This window comes from Salvelinus alpinus, chromosome 5, assembly GCF_045679555.1.
Source record: "Salvelinus alpinus chromosome 5, SLU_Salpinus.1, whole genome shotgun sequence".
Classification (NCBI taxonomy): Eukaryota; Metazoa; Chordata; class Actinopteri; order Salmoniformes; family Salmonidae; genus Salvelinus; species Salvelinus alpinus.
In genome coordinates, this window is record NC_092090.1 from 47,317,723 (window position 1) to 47,334,825 (window position 17,103).

Consider the following 17,103-nt stretch of genomic DNA (forward strand, 5'->3'; position numbering starts at 1 on the left):
CATGGGTAATTAGGTGAGATTGAAACGCGTTATTTGAGACTGGCATTAGGACGAGTACGGACATTTTAGGGGGTCCATTTTAGGGGATCCACCTCTCCCCTCTCTTTGATGCTGCTGTGATCTCTCATGATCCAGTGACCACTAAGATACAATCTGCATAAGCTAAGAGGTTCTCTGTGTAAGAGGCAGCCGGATTCAGGGCTCAAATCTAAGGATAAAAAGTCATCTTAAAAACACCACAACACTGATTGGCTGGCTATAATGACCTTTGCCTACAGAGTGAAGGATTTGCTGGTTGTTTGGTTGACCAGGCAGAATAAAACAGACAACCTCCAAGCCAAACAAAAGAAGAGGATTACTGTTTGAGTGTCATGATGTGACTGGACTGTTAAAGGGTGGGGACAGGGCTATTCTTCTGAACTGCAATAAGATGCTTATCTTCAATGGCCATTGTAGAACAGAAGCCAGCTTGTCAACGTTGTGAACAGAGTGCCCCATGGTGGCAGTCTGGTTATGGAATGGGCAGGCATAAGCTACGGACAAAGAACACAATTGCATTTTGTCAATGTCAATTTCAATGCACAGAGATACCGTGACGAGATCCTGAGACCCATTGTCGTGCCATTCATCCGCTACCATCACCTCATGTTTCCGCATGATAATGCACAGGCCCATGTCGGAAGGATCTGTACACAATTCCTGGAAGCTGAAAATGTTCCAGTTCCTCCATGGCCTGCATACATGTCATCTATTGAGCATGTTTGGGATGCTCTGGACCGACGTCAATGACAGCGTGTTCTGGTTCCAGCCAATATCCAGCAACTTCGCACAGCCATTGAAGAAGAATGGGACAACATTCCACAGGACACAATCAACTGCCTGATCAACTCTATGCAGAAGGAGATGTGTCACACTGCATGAGGCAAATGGTGGTCACACCAGATACTGACTGGTTTTCTGATCCACGCCCCTACCTTTTTGTAACTTAACTGTGACCAACATTACCAACATTGTCTCATTATGAAAATTAATAGTGTGGTTTTAACCTTTTTGCTTTTTTACCCCCTTTTTCTCCACAACGGGCTCGGGAGAGGCAAAGGTTGAGTCATACGTCCTTAACATCCGCCTGCTTAACCCGGAAGCCAACTGCACTGTGTCGGAAGAAACACCCGTTCAACTGACGACCGAAGTCAGCCTGCAGGTGCCCGGCCCAACACAAGGAGTCGCTATAGCGCAATAAGCCAAGTAAAGCTCCCCCGGCCAAACCCTTCCCTAACCCCGACGACGCTGGGCCAATTGTGCACCGCCCTATGGGACTCACGGTCACGGCCGGTTGTGAGACAGCCTGGGATCAAACCCGTGTCTGTAGTGACGCCTCAAGCACTGCGATGCAGTGACTTAGACAGCTGCACCACTTGGGCTAGGAACTCAAATGTTGTGACAATGTAGGAGAAAATTCATGACTATGGGTGATTTTCCAGTACATATATTATGCACTTCAGAAGTAGTAAGCAGAATCAACATAAGGTTAATTAATAGACATGTGCAAGCAAAATAAAGGCTGAGCTCAGGTGAATGAACAGAGCTGGGTCAACATGGAGTTAATCACTAGACATGTAAAAACAGAACGTAAGCAGAAAATGTATGCCTGTGCTGTTATAGGCCTGAGGGAAGTCATTACCTGGTCCTGTGACTGGCTTTAGGGCATGTAGTTGTATTGTATATGCATGTCTGTGCCATTACAGGCTTGGGGCGAGCCATTGTGTAGTCCTATAAGTATCATTGGACAGACACCTGCATTATGTGTGTGTCTTATTTTTTGTATCGTTGCTATGGATACGCCATATCTATTGTGTTATTCTCCTACATTATTTTAACATTTCTACAAAACGGTACCAATTATATGCATATCCTGGCTTCAGGGCCTTGAGCTACAGGCAGTTTACTTTGTGCATGTCATTCAGACAGGAAGTGGAGAAAAAAGGTGCCTAGCCCTAAGTTAAGTACTGCAGTGCATCTCCTCCTCATGGACTGCACCAGATTTGCCAGTTCTTGCTGTGAAATGTTACCCCACTCTTCCACCAAGACACCTGCAAGTTCCCGGACATTTCTGGGGGGAATGGCCCTAGCCCTCACCCTCCGATCCAACAGGTCCCAGATGTGCTCAATGGGATTGAGATCCGGGCTCTCTGCTGGCCATGGCAGAACACTGACATTTCTGTCTTGCAGGAAACCACGCACAGAACGATCAGTATGGCTGGTGGCATTGTCATGCTGGAGGGTCATGTCAGGATGAGCCTGCAGGAAGGGTACCACATGAGGGAGGAGGATGTCTTCCCTGTAACACACAGCGTTGAGATTGCCTGCAATGACAACAAGCTCAGTCCGATGATGCTGTGACACACCGCCCCAGACCATGACAGACCCTACACCTCCAAATCGATCCTGCTCCAGAGTACAGGCCTCGGTGTAACGCTCATTCCTTCGACGATAAATGCGAATCCCACCATCACCCCTGGTGAGACAAAACCGCGACTCGTCAGTGAAGAGCACTTTTTGCCAGTCCTGTCTTGTCCAGCGACGGTGCCCATAGGCAACGTTGTTGCCGGTGATGTCTGGTGAGGACCTGCCTTACAACAGGCCTACAAGCCCTCAGTCCAGCCTCTCTCAGCCTATTGCGGACAGTCTGAGCACTGATAGAGGGATTGTGCGTTCCTGGTGTAACTCGGGCAGTTGTTGTTGCAACCCTGTACCTGTCCCGCAGGTGTGATGTTAGGATGTACCGATCCTGTGCAGGTGTTGTTACACGTGGTCTGCCACTGGCAGGATGATCAGCTGTCCGTCCTGTCTCCCTGTAGCGCTGTCTTAGGCTTCTCACAGTACAGACATGGCAATTTATTGCCCTGGCCACATCTGCAGTCCTCATGCCTCCTTGCAGCATGCGTAAGGCACATTCACGCAGATGAGCAGGGAACCTGGGCATCTTTCTTTTGGTGTTTTTCAGAGTCAGTAGAAAGGCCTTTTTTAGTGTCCTACGTTTTCATAACTGTGACCTTAATTGCCTACCGTCTGTAAGCTGTTAGTGTCTTAACGACCGTTCCACATGTGCATGTTCATTAATTGTTTATGGTTCATTGAACAAGCATGGGAAACAGTGTTTAAACCCTTTACAATGAAGATCTGTGAAGTTATTTGGAGTTTTACGAATTATCTTTGAAAGTCAGGGTCCTGAAAAAGGGACGTTTCTTTTTTTTTGCTGAGTTTTCATGATTCCATGTGTTATGTCATAGCTTTGCTGTCTTCACTACTATTCTACAATGTAGCATTTTTTGGGGAAGAAAAGGCCTCAAATGAGTTGGTGTGTCAACTTTTAACTGGTACTGTATATATATTTTTTTATATTATTATTTTAAGACTGATTTAACAGGAGGTGCTGCAGAACCCTCAGCAGCCCTAATTCCCACGGCTATGCATGCATTGGGATTGGTTCAGACTACAAAACCCCCCCACAAATGTCTACATTTGGTTTCTCTTTGATGATACCCATCATATTATAGTGACGGCGATGTTGTCGAGCCTGTTATTCTAGCAGAGATAAGGTATCTCAGCCAGTCCTGACTCTCCTCTATTCTCACCCATTCATTTCAGAGGTAGTCCGTTACCTCATAGGGCTGGTATGTGGCGATAAGACTCCAGGAATGTAGCCCATTAGGACCATGGAAGAACATATTTCAGTATCCACCCTGGACCGCTTGAAGCAGCCTGGTCACTAACACTTTCCTCACATGGAAATTTCGTGATGGATGAATTCAAATCATGTTCATGCATTTCAACTTAATTAGAGATAGCTTGATCAAGTTCATCATCAGTCAGATCCTTGGACCAAATATTCAAAAAAATATGGCACTGGTTGGACACTGGCCAGTATGATATTGGTTTTACTGAAAATAGAGCCGGTCTCAGTCAATTCAATGTCTATTCCATGTTGGATCAATGTAATGTCATTGAAATGATGTGGAAACAACGTTGATTCAACCTGTGTGTTTACATGTATCAGTATCAAACATATCACTCACAAATCATACATATTTTACTACTATACCTGCACAGGTCTATGGATAAATTCGTATCAATCTCTCCCCTCACAGTTCAGTCTCAAATCTGTGAGTGCGACCACCCCAACACCACAGAGGGGAGTCCTGAAACACAGCCCATCTCTCTCATTACCCAGAGTTGAATTGTGACGCTCAAATGAAAGCATCCTCCTAAAATAACTTCTGACAAACACTCAAGACCTACAGTAGCCACCCACCCCACCTTTGACAACACAGCTTTCACCAACCATTTGTCCTGGTCTTACACAAGCATGATTGAGAGATTTCCTGAAACTTCTGGGTGACAGTAGCCAAGGGGAATGAATTATGTGTCTAGCTGATGGTAATTGGAATGGCACATGATTTTAAAAGGGGTGTGTACACAGAATTAAATAAATCTATATGGGTTTGTGTTTTTAATTGGTTGGAATTGAAGGCATGTACTGTATTTACTGTTGGATATGAAACCACCTTTATCATATTCATACTCTACTCTAGACTAATGCTATAGGACACCAACATATCATCGACCATGTATTCATTAACTGAGGGAGACAGTAAAGCATACATGAACAGGACAGACACCGGTTTAACAATATTAATAGTTTACCATTTTATATACAAGGATGCTTTAAGTCCATTCCTTATGCATTAAGATCTGATTTCAATTACCTGATTTGCCTAAGGTAGGAATCCCATCACATACATTCACCCCTTACATTTTAATCACATACAATTCAGTTTACGAAGGGTAACAGTTAGCATGTACAATGTGCAAAATTTGTAATCTTACCAATTTGACACGTACAAAAACAGCTCATCTACAATACTTTTCAATCAAATGTTTCTATTTCAGTCATTAAAGTTCCGCTGTCACGAATTAATGTCATCCCAGTGAACTAAGGCTAAGTTGTTGTCCTTCTCTATGGCACGTTGATGATGTAATGGGACTTCAGTATAACTTCTCGTTGAGAAATGTGGAAATACTCAGCCAGCATATTACATTTTGGCAAACAACCCTTTAAAACCTAAATAAGACAGACAGTTTCACTATTTAGTATTCAGACACAGAAAGCACCTCTCACCAATTTAATACCTACTGGTGATCCCTAATCATATTTCCGTACATATACACCAGTATCAAAAGTATGTTGTAGTATTATAGTATTACACAGTAATATTCAGCATATTGTGTATCAAGCCCCAGGGTTAAGAGTATTTACCATGGCTGGTCTCTCCATCAGTTATATTTGGAGCTAGCTGTGATGATGGTGACACGCAGCTGTTTCTGTATGGAGTTTCCACACCACGTTCACATACTTTGTCTTCCCCTGTAGAAATGGAATAAGCCAGGGCTTCCGAAACTCGGTCTTCAGGACCCCAAGGGCTGCACGTTTTGGTTTTTGCCCTAACACTACACAGCTGATTCAAATAATCAACTAATCATCTAGCTTTGATAATTGGAATCAGTTGTGTGGTACGAGCGCAAAAAACTAAATGTGCACCGAGTTTGGGAAACGCTGAAATAACCCATGGACCAGTTTTGGATGAAATCATATGGCGACATCACATACCCTAAAACACAAAACCACTCAACCTACAGTACGCCTTAAAAATACGACAGTCAGACCATAGAAAACCATGCAGACATGCACGGACACACACGTTGAAGGGCTGGCACACACACACACACAGGATGTGTAGCAGCATAGACTTTAGGTGTCCTCAGCGGTGACGTCCAGCTTCCGCTGAGGGATGTAAACGGTTCTGGTGCCCGCCGGCGCCGTGTGTCCATGGCTGGTGGTTACCACGGTAGCCTGCGGGGTATGGAAGAAACTGTGCTGGGGGAGGGCCGTCCCTTTGGGCGTGGTCATCTGAAGAGGAGAGAAAGACAACGACAGAGAACTTAGCAGATGCTTACAATCAACATCACACCTCGTTTATATAATCAGTGAAGTTATTTACCCAAGCACTGAACCAGCAGCACACCATTAGCAATTAGGGAAGAGGGGTTTGCCTTTGACTGTTTGTGTGTGTGATAAGATTATTGGGGTGTGAGGCTGTGTGTGTATGTATGCTGCGTGTGACCCAGTGTGTGTGTGTGTGTGTGTGTGTAACAGTGTTTGTGTGGATGTATGTATGCAAGCATGTATCTCACCTGCTGTAGGCTGATTAGCGTGAGTGGTTGCCCGCCTGGGCCGGTCATCTGGTGTTGGACTGGCACGGGGGACATGGGCTTAACGAACACCATGCCGCCCCTCTGATGTAGGCCCAGGTGGGGAGGCAGGGGGCTGGGCATGGAGCTGGGGTGCTCCGGGGTGTGGGCAGTGCCAGGGCTGCAAGCAGGCACAGAGCCAGGCCCAGGGATGAGGCCCAGGTTCTGCAGGGTAAAGTTGAGGATGGCAGGGCTGGGGAAGCGGTGTCCCAAGGCAGAGAAGGGCGAGGAGGGGGGAGGCCTGTGGAGGGGGAGGCTGGTGGGGGTGAACTCCTGGATCGGGGGAGGTTTAGAGCCTGGGAAGGAGAGAGGGAAGATATTGTTATTAATTAGTCATAAGATACAGATTTCCAACTTTAATTGAGTTTAAGTCATCTGATACCGAATGCTTGTACGCTTTACTCAAGGTCCCCAGAAAATAATAAACGAAAAGACATAGTTCAAATTTGCATTAGTGTGTGTACTGACTGTGAATAAATGTTAAAGGTGTGTATACCTGCGGTGGGTGTGTGGTAGATGTTGTAGGTGGGTGTGAAGGCTTTGCTGCTCTCTGTGTTGTGGTCTTTGTAGCTGAAGAGGGACTGCTGGGAGATGGGGATCAGGTAGCCAGTGGGGATCAGAGTCTGGAACACAGACAGACCGAGAGAAAAGAGAGTCATTAAGACAGTATTATGGATGCAACGATTCACCGATACGCATCGGTCCCAGATTTAAATGTTTAAGATACAAGTACGTTGGTCCTCAGACCAGAACCAAATGTAGCATGCATTGGTCAGAAAATCAATTCAAACATTACGAGTCACTGGTTCATAAGTTCAATACATTCTTTCTACATCCGAAAATACCCCTTATCTTTTGTATCGAACTGCATATAACTCTGTTGACAGTCATTGCTCGACAAGTCATTTTATCAGTAACCTAGTCAAACTGTGCCCAGCTTCACATACTGACTAACGCGAGTTGGTCTAACAAATCTGTGTGGCACATTCAAATACTAAAATGGCTTGCATGATATTAAGATTGCATGATATTAAGATATCATGCAATTAAGATTGTGACAATCACAATCTTAATATCACTATAAATCACTATGTGATTTGCTAGGTTTTTGATATACAGTTGAAGAAGGAAGTTTACATACACTTTAGCCAAATACATTTAAACTCCGTTTTTCACAATTCCTGACATTTAATCAGAGTAAAAAAATCCCTGTCTCAGGTCAATTAGGATCCCCACTTTATTTTAAGAATGTGAAATGTCAGAATAATAGTTGAGAGAATGATTTATTTCATCACATTCCCAGTGGGTCAGAAGTTTACATATACTCAATTAGTATTTGGTAGCATTGCCTTTAAATTGTTTAACTTGGGTCAAACGTGTCGGGTAGCCTTCCACAAGCTTCCCACAATAAGTTGGGTGAATTCTGGCCCATTCCTCCTGACAGAGCTGGTGTAACTAAGTCAGGTTTGTAGGCCTTGCTCGAATATGCTTTTTCAGTTCTGCCCACAAATTGTCTATAGGATTGAGGTCAGGGCTTTTTGAGGGCCACTCCAATACCTTGACTTTGTTGTCCTTAAGCCATTTTGCCACAACTTTGGAAGAATGCTTGCTTATATGTAAACTAGAGGTCGACCGATTATGATTTTTCAACGCCGATAACGATTATTGGGGGACCAAAAACAGCCGATACCGATTAATCGGCCGATTTATATATATATATATATATTTGTAATAATGACAATTACAACAATACTGAATGAACACTTTTATTTTAACTTAATATAATACATAAATAAAATAATTTTAGTCTCAAATAAATAATGAAACATGTTCAATTTGGTTTAAATAATGCAAAAACACGGTGTTGGAGAAGAAAGTAAAAGTGCAATATGTGCCATGTAAAAAAGTTAACGTTTAAGTTCCTTGCTCAGAACATGAGAACATATGAAAGCTGGTGGTTCCTTTTAAAATGAGTCTTCAATATTCACAGTTAAGAAGTTTTAGGTTGTAGGTATTATAGGAATTATAGGTATTATAGGAATTTCTCTCTATACCATTTGTATTTCATATACCTTTGACTATTGGATGTTCTTATAAACACTATAGTATTGCCAGCCTAATCTCGGGAGTTGATAGGCTTGAAGTCATAAACAGCGCAATGCTTGAAGCACAGTAAAGAGCTGCTGGCAAACGTAGGAAAGTGCTATTTGAATTAGAGGTCGACCGATTAATCGGAATGGCCGATTAATTAGGGCCGATTTCAAGTTTTCATAACAATCGGAAATCGGTATTTTTGGGCGTCGATTTGCCGATTTTATATATTTTTTACACCTTTATTTAACTAGGCAAGTCAGTTAAGAAGACATTCTTATTTTCAATGACGGCCTAGGAACGTTCTGCCAGAACGACAGATTTTTAACCTTGTCAGCTCGGGGGATACAATCTTGCAACCTTACAGTTAACTAGTCCAATGCTCTAACACCTGATCACATTGCACCCTACGAGGAGCCTGCCTGTTACGCGAATGCAGTAAGCTAAGGTAAGTTGCTAGCTAGCATTAAACTTATCTTATAAAAAACAATCAATCAATGACTGTCATTGCTCCAATGTGTACTTAACCATAAACATCAATGCCTTTCTTAAAATCAATACACAAGTATATATTTTTAAACCTGCATATTTAGCTAAAAGAAATCCAGGTTAGCAGGCAATATTAACCAGGTGAAATTGTGTAATTTCTCTTGCGTTCGTTGCACGCAGAGTCAGGGTATATGCAACAGTTTGGGCCGCCTGGCTCTTTGCTAACTAATTTGCCAGAATTTTACGTAATTATGACATAACATTGAAGGTTGTGCAATGTAACAGGAATATTTAGACTCATGGATGCCACCCGTTAGATGAAATACGGAACGGAATAAACGTTTTGTTTTCGAGGTGATAGTTTCCGGATTAGTCAAAGGTATATGGTTTAGAGAGAAATAGTCGACGCGTTATAATTCCTGTAATAACTTGCGGCTGAACTTGAAAGGGGTTCCTTCGTTATTTTACGGTTCGTGTCTTCCATAGAGAATGTCTTGATCTACTTCAAATAAGCATTGCAGTTCTTGACACAAACAGGTGCGTCTAGCACCTAACTACCATAGCCCGTTCGAAGGCACTTAAATCTTTTGTCTTGCCCATTCACCCTCTGAGCGGCACACATACACAATCCATGTCTCAAGGCTTCAATATCCTTCTTTAACATGTCTCCTCATGTTCGTCTACACTGATTGAAGTGGATTTAACAAGTGACATCAATAAGGGATCATAGCTTTCACCTGATCAGTCTATGTCATGGAAAGAGCAGGTGTCCTGAAAGTTTTGTATTTATTTAACCCTTACTTAACTAGGCAAGTCAGTTGAACAAATTCTTATTTACAATGACGGCCTACCCCGGCCAAACCCTAACCCGGGCGACGCTGGGCCAATTGTGCGCCGCCCTATGGGACTCCCAATCACGGCCGGTTGTGATACAGCCTGGAATCGAACCAGGGTCTGTAGTGACGCCTCTAGCACTGAGATGCAGGGCTTAGACCGCTGCGCCACTCAGGAGCCCTTGTATACTCAGTGTATATGGTATTTAAAAAAAAAATATATACACACAGGATAAGGTTGCTAATTTCATAACGAGGACAGCAATCACTTTTGCGAGGCGCACTGCATGGCCAAAGCGAGAGACGATCACTCCATAAAAATGTCCAAATGGTCAAAACCATTCGATTTTGAGATGGGGGTGAAATATATTCCAAAATTGTGAAATATATTCATTGGCTATGTCATAGCTAATTTGTAAACAATAAATATTGATAAATTAGTTAAAAAAGTGAATTAGTGGGTGGTGGTAATTTCAGAACCAAAGTGGGGGGGGGGACAACAACAAAAATAACTGGCTACATTGCCCCCTAATCTGATAGTGGTACTGGGGTGGTAGATGCCTAGTCTCCCTTATGGCTCAGCTCAGGTGCCTACATAGTACATACACCAGAGACATGCATCACACGCACACACACTCAGAAGTCAGCTCAGACAGATCCAGCTCAGAGAAGCCCAGCCCATGAGCTTCATCACCATCAGATTTTAATTTAGACTTCCACTGGCTGGGGCAGAGCTCCAGGACATCTATATAAGGTGGTGTCAGAGGAGGGCCAGAAAAATTGCCAAAGACTACAGCCACCCAGCCATAGACTTACCACTCTGCTACAGTCCGGCAAATGGTACCGGGGCATCGGCTCACGGACCAACAGGTCATAAGACTACTAAATTGTTAATTAAATGGTCACCAGATCAATCGGCACAGACCCTATCTTGCACTGACGCTATGCACAATCACAAGACTATACATACACACTGGCCTATAGACACTTGATCTGGTACCAGTACTCTCTGTATTGCGCAATTTTTGTGTATTTTATTCCTTGTGTTACTATTTTTAAACTCTGCATTGTTGGGAAGGGCTCGTAAGCAAGCATTTCACGGTAAAGACTACACCCGTTGTATTCGGAGCAGGTGACATTTTTATTTATTTATATGAATGTGTTTATGCAACAAATGTTTGTGCATTGAATAGTATCGCATCGATTCGTTCTCTAATCGTTTCAAACTAAAACGTATCATTCCTGCATCGTATTGCAGCTCATGTATCGAATATTCTTGAAAGTGAAAGATGCACATCCCTATACATCATCCAAAGATACTATACACACATAACATCTAAAGCCAAGTGTTTTCTGTTATTACCAGTATCGGTATTTTAGCTATGCGTGTGTTGTGTGTTTACCTCTGTGTGTAGGTGTTGGGGGTTCAGTGGAACAGCTCTGACAGGCGTGAGCCCTGCCTCGCTGTCGGAGGTCGCGATCTTCTCCTCCTCCAGGAAGGTCTCCAGGTTCTGCTCCAGTGTCTGATTGGCTGCTACGGCCACTGAGCTCCCAGGGGTGTTGACAAACTCTGGGTCCAGGTGGAGGGCTCGGGGCGAGGGACGGCTGGAGACGAGACCCCCGCGACGCGCCTTTAGACGAGCCTGGAGGATCTCACACAGCTTAGGAGACGTGTCCTGGAGGAGAGCAGAGAAAGAGAGGTGGGTTAGCTTCGTATGACTGTTGCTATAACTATTTATCAGGCTTCTTTATTTGTATGTCATTGCCAAAGTTCTCTACTAGTGACAAGTCACCTCACATTCTGGTCAAAGTAGGTACAACTGAGCTGCGCAGAGGCAGAAGTAAAGAACAGGTCTTACCCTGGTGCTGGAGTCAATCCTCTTGGCCTTGGAGGGGCTTTCCTCTGAGGTTCTCTCTGAACACACACGTTTTAGTGCCGAGGGGCTGCTGGTTGGCAGCTTGTTCGTAGCAGACGAGTGGCCTTGCACTGTGACATCACTCGGGCTCCGCCCCGTCTTATCCTCGAAGGTCATGGAGCGCACAGCGAGGCTGGTTGGCTGAGGCCTAGTTAGGGGATGTGGCCTGAAGGAGGAGGGGTGCATGTAGATGGCGTAGGGACCGCCTCCCTGGTGTTGGGGCAGCAGCATAGGGATGAGGGGTGAACACTGGGCAGGGTGGAAGGACATTGCCCCAGTAGGTTGGGGGGTGAACTGTGCCCGTGGGGTGAGGTGGACAGTGCTGGCACGGGCTTCTGTGGGTGTTAATATTGGGGGCTGGGGAGCTCCTGGCTTTTTAGCAGCTTTCTGTTGATGAGCTGGCAGTGACTCAGTCACAGTAACTGCAGGCTTAGGTGTCCTGTCAACAACCCTAGAACGAGACAAGACTCATTGTAACATCTGACAGTCTGAGTTGAGGTTAACGAGGAAACGTAGAACATTTCTGGTTAATTTAGAAGAATAAAGGATACGATAGCGCAATGAGAATCAGGCAGCACTTACTTGTTTGATTGCTGGTCAAGCTGGATCTTACAGATGGCCGCTAGTTGGGCCATTTTGGTGGGAAAGAACTCACTGCTCGAGGAATCATCTGAAAAGAAAAACAGAAGCTAATTTAGACACCCAACTCTCAGTGAAAACATCTGAATACTCCATCTCCCAGATTCTATCTAAATATCTCCCAGGACTTACTCTTGACAGGGCTGGTAGGGGCTGAGTTGATCTTGCGCCGGTCTTCCTGGATGATCTTGGCCAGTTTGATGAGGGAGGGGTGGCGGGTGAAGCTGCGTTTGCTCCCCGGGGAGGAGAAGAGATTTTTGGCACAGTTGTCTACGGAGGTACGAGACTCAAGTTTCCTCTTGGCAGTCGCTGTAGTGGCAGTGGTCTCTATGTGTGAATTGAAACACAAGATTTCGTCTGGTGAATGGGAGAGGCAGGTTGGACACCATTACAGGTTAAATGGTAACATAGTGTCTGACTTACAAAGTTCATATAAACCACTAACTTGTATAGCAAAAGTTCAGCATAGCTTCAATGGCACAGGGTACTTCTATATCATGTAGAAATTGAGGACATGTGATGCCTATAAAGGCCTTGTGATAGTGTTATTATGTATGGTAACCCCTTCAAGTGAAGTATTATTGTGAAGACAGTGTGTTCTGATGAGTGCCTACCCTTCACATTGGGGAAGTCCTCAGTGCCGGTCCATTCAAAGGCTGGCTTCCTCCCTTTCTCCTCTGTCACATGGACCTTCTCTATCAGCTTCAGGCTCCGCAGCACGTTGGCTATATCATACAGCCTGCGGACCTTAGCTGCAAACACACAGACACACATTCAAACATTACTCATCATCACTAGATGAAGACCGTAAGGTCTTAATACACTTGAGGGAGCATCTCAGTGTGCAGAATCTTACTTATTGCGTCAACTACACACTCAACTTGTATGATAAAGCTTGTGTATCCTAGCTAAAAATGTGCTGAGAGAAGAGATTTGCTAGTTAGTAATTATGTTATATACATACTTCCACAGGCTGTGCCAGAGGCATGAAGGACTGTTTTGCCCTTATAGGCTCAACACTCACTCTTGAACTTGCTCTTGTCCTGATCAGCCACCTGGTCCTCTCCAATGAGGATCCTGGCAGCCACATCTAAACTGACCACCCGAGGTGTGGACACCAGGAACAACATGACAAACTTCTGGCTCATCACCCTCAGAGACTTGTCCTTCCTGCTGTTCACGGAGGCTGGAGAGAACACAGGGGAATAATAGCAAGGTTATTACATAGCCAAGACCATGGTCACTCAGTTCAGCCCACTAAAACAAGAAATATCTACAGGGAAAACTTTTTTCTACAAAATCCTTGCCGTACAGGGTCAATCAATTGCATGCTACATATAACGAACAATTGTATTAATATCTCTTAATCAAATGAGGTTAATCCTGGCCTCTCACCTGCTTTAAACTCCACCCCAGGAAGCTCCACGAAGAACATCTCCTTCTGGCCCTGTTCTCCTCCCTCCACCTCCTCGTTCTCTTTCTCCTCACCGTCCGAGTCAAACTCCTTTTCCAGGCTGCGCTGGCGGATCTGCTGCATCTGTTGCCCGTAGCGATGCTCCTCGCCCACCTGCCGCAACTTGGCCAGGGTCTGTGGTAGGTTAGCGCGCCCGTGCCACGTGTAGCGATTCTTGGCCAGCCGGCTGACCATGTGCAAGCTCTCCAGCACATTCATGATGTCATAGATGCGCCTGCGCTCCACATCTGTTCGGACAGAGAAGAGAGAAAGTGAGTTAAATGAACAGGAGTAAAGTGGTCTTGTGTGTATACTGTCTGTCTATAGTTTGTAACTGCTTATTTACAGCATCAGCATATAGGCCTAAACTTAGGGAATACATGCTGTATTTATTGCATTCTTCAAAAAACTAAATGTGAAAATATAAGGGTAACATAGCTTTATTCCGAGAAAAAATGAAATGGGAATAAAGACAGTGGAGAGACAGAAGTAAAACAGGACGTACTAAGCTCTGTGGCAACATCATCCAGACTGATGTCGTTGTTGAGGGCAAGGTTGGGATAATCAGGGTAGCGGGCCAGGAACTTGTGACAGAGCAAACCCAGACTCTTCTCTTTTCTGCTGATCTGTTTCTCCCCTTCCTCTCCAAGCTCAGGGTTCTATGGGTGAATAGGAAAAAGATCAAACAGGCAATCAATACATTTCTAAGGTCTTAGCTGCAGACTCATTTGTGTGTGTGTGTATTATTTTACCATGGCATCCCCTCCCCCAGAGTCCATACACAGCTCTTTCGCTCTGTTCCTGATCTCAGGGCTGGCAGCGCTCATCAGCATTTTCAAATTGGAGGTTGGGGTCCAAGGCTCACCAGTCCCAGTCTCCCTTCCTTTAGTTGGGGTCGTAAGGGGTCCCATGTTGGATTGAATCTCTGTTAGCACAGTGCCTTGGGTAGATGCTTTCCTTGGTGTTTTTGTCAGTGCTTGTGGCTCTGCAAAGACATTCCCCTGTTGGACAAAGTAGATAGCAAAGATTATTTAAGGATCACTGGATGTCATGGTTAGAGTTAGTTATGTAACAGTCAGTCAAATGCCCTTGAACATACCTATACAGCATATTAACTACTATATAAACAATAAGATAGTAACCTGGATTTAAAAATCAACAGAAACATGTAGTAGCTAGCTATTACTAACCTTGTGATTAGCGGTGGTGGTTTGAGTTGTATGTCTCAGATAATGGGACTCCGGTGAAGTGCTCGACATTTTCCAACTAAATTTCAATTTAAAACAAAGAATGTAAGACTGATATTTGCTAACAAAAAAGCAGTGTCTAGCTAGTTAGTTAGATCAATAACAGTTAACGTTAGCAAGCAGATCAATGTATTTGATTCACTTAATCCAAGTTTCACAAAACGTTATAGGCTTAGTTACCGTTTCTTAACTGCATTATATTTATTCGGTGTTAACATACTAACGATATAGCTAGCAGCTACGCTTCTAATTCAATCACATTTACCAAATAATACCGTTCCTCTGGGTTGATTTACCTAGATTAATATTAAAAATCGAATCTAATCAAAATATCACAGTTAATGCTTGGCGGTAACTGACATGCACGCCATCGAATGATCAAGCAAAACGGCTTCAACGACACGCCTATTTTGCGGCAAGTAACCAGTAAGAATGAAGCGGGCGATGACCTCAATCGAATTCGGACCGTCCCGCGCAGGTAAATATTTTTTTTAAATCTTGGCGCGGAATGTGCAGACACATTCCAATGACACACCCGGAACATTGAAAGGTGACACACACCTTTCATTTGTGCTACTTTACATAGCTTATAGTGCACGAAAGCAAGTCAGCATGAATAAATTGGCGTAACAAAATGTTGTTACACGTTAATAACGGTTGGCAGAACAAATTGTATCGCTTTCCAACTAGTTGGTTAGCCAGCTAATGAGCTATTGCGAGCGCGGGTTAATGCCACCATTGACACCATTTCTAAAAAGCTGTCTCGCTAGCTATAACTACTTCTTCCAAAAACAACTACATTTTTGCTAGCTATAAGTCACAAATACGCGCCTTAATACTTCATAAGAGGTGTATTAAATATGTTAGAAACTACAAATGCACATTTATTTTCCCTGAGATCCCATGCAATTTGGATAGCAATAGCTAGCTGACCAGCTAGTTACGTACAGTAAGGCGCGGGTTAAGTAGACTCCAACAAATGGTGTAAAGTACAGTTGCTAGCTAGCTAAAGATGGTGAATAAGATCTGACTGACAATCACAGTCCCATAAAGAGAAATGAAGAACACAAATATATGTAGTTACTTACCCTATAGCACAGGTTACATTTGTGCCCCTCTCAAATTCCTGTTTGCATCCCCTTGCAAAGTCAAGCAGCTAAAGGTATTGGTGATAAACGTGTGCTTTGCTATTGGCTGACAAAACAATCCTAATATCTTGAGAACATGTGAAATGTTGTCAATGTCCCCATGCAATTTCGGAACCAGACGATCGGCTAATTCACACTAAAGGTATAAAAGGAGAGCCAAAAGGACTTTTGCCCTGTAGTCCTACCCAAGTGAGTAAAATACGTTGATTTGAGGACCATTTCATTTGTCCCGCCTAGTTTCACGCGTATAGAACGCCCAGAACTTCCTCCACCGGATCGAGCCAACCATCACAATGTGAAACTACTCACACAACGCCTAATCCCACGAGTTTACATTAAACGCTGCACGGATATCTTGCCAGAAACGTGGCATAAAGCCAATTCAATTTTGGCAACCATTAAATTGTGCTACGTCTATTTCAACATCTTTCCATAGTTTATTTTTCCTCTGATTTTGGCGAAGAAGAAAACACGAATATACAGCAAAGGTGGCTGGTGGGGGGAGGAGCTATAGCAGGACGGGCTCATTGTAATGGCTGGAATGGCGTTTTAAAACGGAGTCAAACACCTCAGACATAAAGAAACCACATGTTTGACTCCGTTCCAAAGCTCAATTCCAGCCATTACAATGAGCCCATCAATCTCTGATATAAAGTACCCACAATAGACTTATATAACATTATCATAGTTTCTAGTACCATATCAGTGTAGCCATTCTGTAAAATGTTACCATATCATGCAGACTAGCAGACGATAACATGCCGTTTCAATTTGTTGGAGATAAAAATGAACGAAATAGAAGTAAAAAGTGTATCATACCTATATCTCCATAAAATACTAAAACGTTATGGCACCAATGTCATTTTTTAACGATTAATTGGGATTGGTGTTTTATTTTGTGCGTTGACTCAGAGGGAGATTGGGAGATACAATTTGTGATACAATTTGCACAGATTTGCTCTAGGCATGAGACATTCG

The 17,103-nt window shown here is 43.7% G+C and overlaps 1 protein-coding gene across 2 annotated transcripts; it reads right to left on the reverse strand.

Annotated features, from left to right (window-relative positions):
• Nucleotides 1-4,682: 4,682 nt before the first annotated feature.
• LOC139576280 (transcription factor E2F8-like) lies at nt 4,683-16,607 on the reverse strand. Of its 2 annotated transcripts, none has more exons than XM_071402189.1 (14): nt 16,066-16,607; nt 14,921-14,996; nt 14,483-14,731; nt 14,236-14,389; nt 13,673-13,978; nt 13,302-13,463; nt 12,892-13,029; nt 12,410-12,634; nt 12,221-12,308; nt 11,582-12,089; nt 11,126-11,398; nt 6,806-6,932; nt 6,253-6,605; nt 4,683-5,968 (listed from the first exon to the last, which is right to left on the reverse strand). In XM_071402189.1, the coding sequence occupies exons 2-14, from the start codon at nt 14,987-14,989 to the stop codon at nt 5,810-5,812; spliced, it is 2,811 nt and encodes a 936-aa protein (XP_071258290.1). In that variant the 5' UTR covers nt 14,990-14,996; nt 16,066-16,607; the 3' UTR covers nt 4,683-5,809. The 2 variants fall into 2 exon arrangements, with proteins under 2 accessions (XP_071258290.1, XP_071258291.1); XM_071402190.1 differs by having other exon boundaries at nt 12,410-12,604; nt 16,066-16,606.
• Nucleotides 16,608-17,103: the final 496 nt, after the last annotated feature.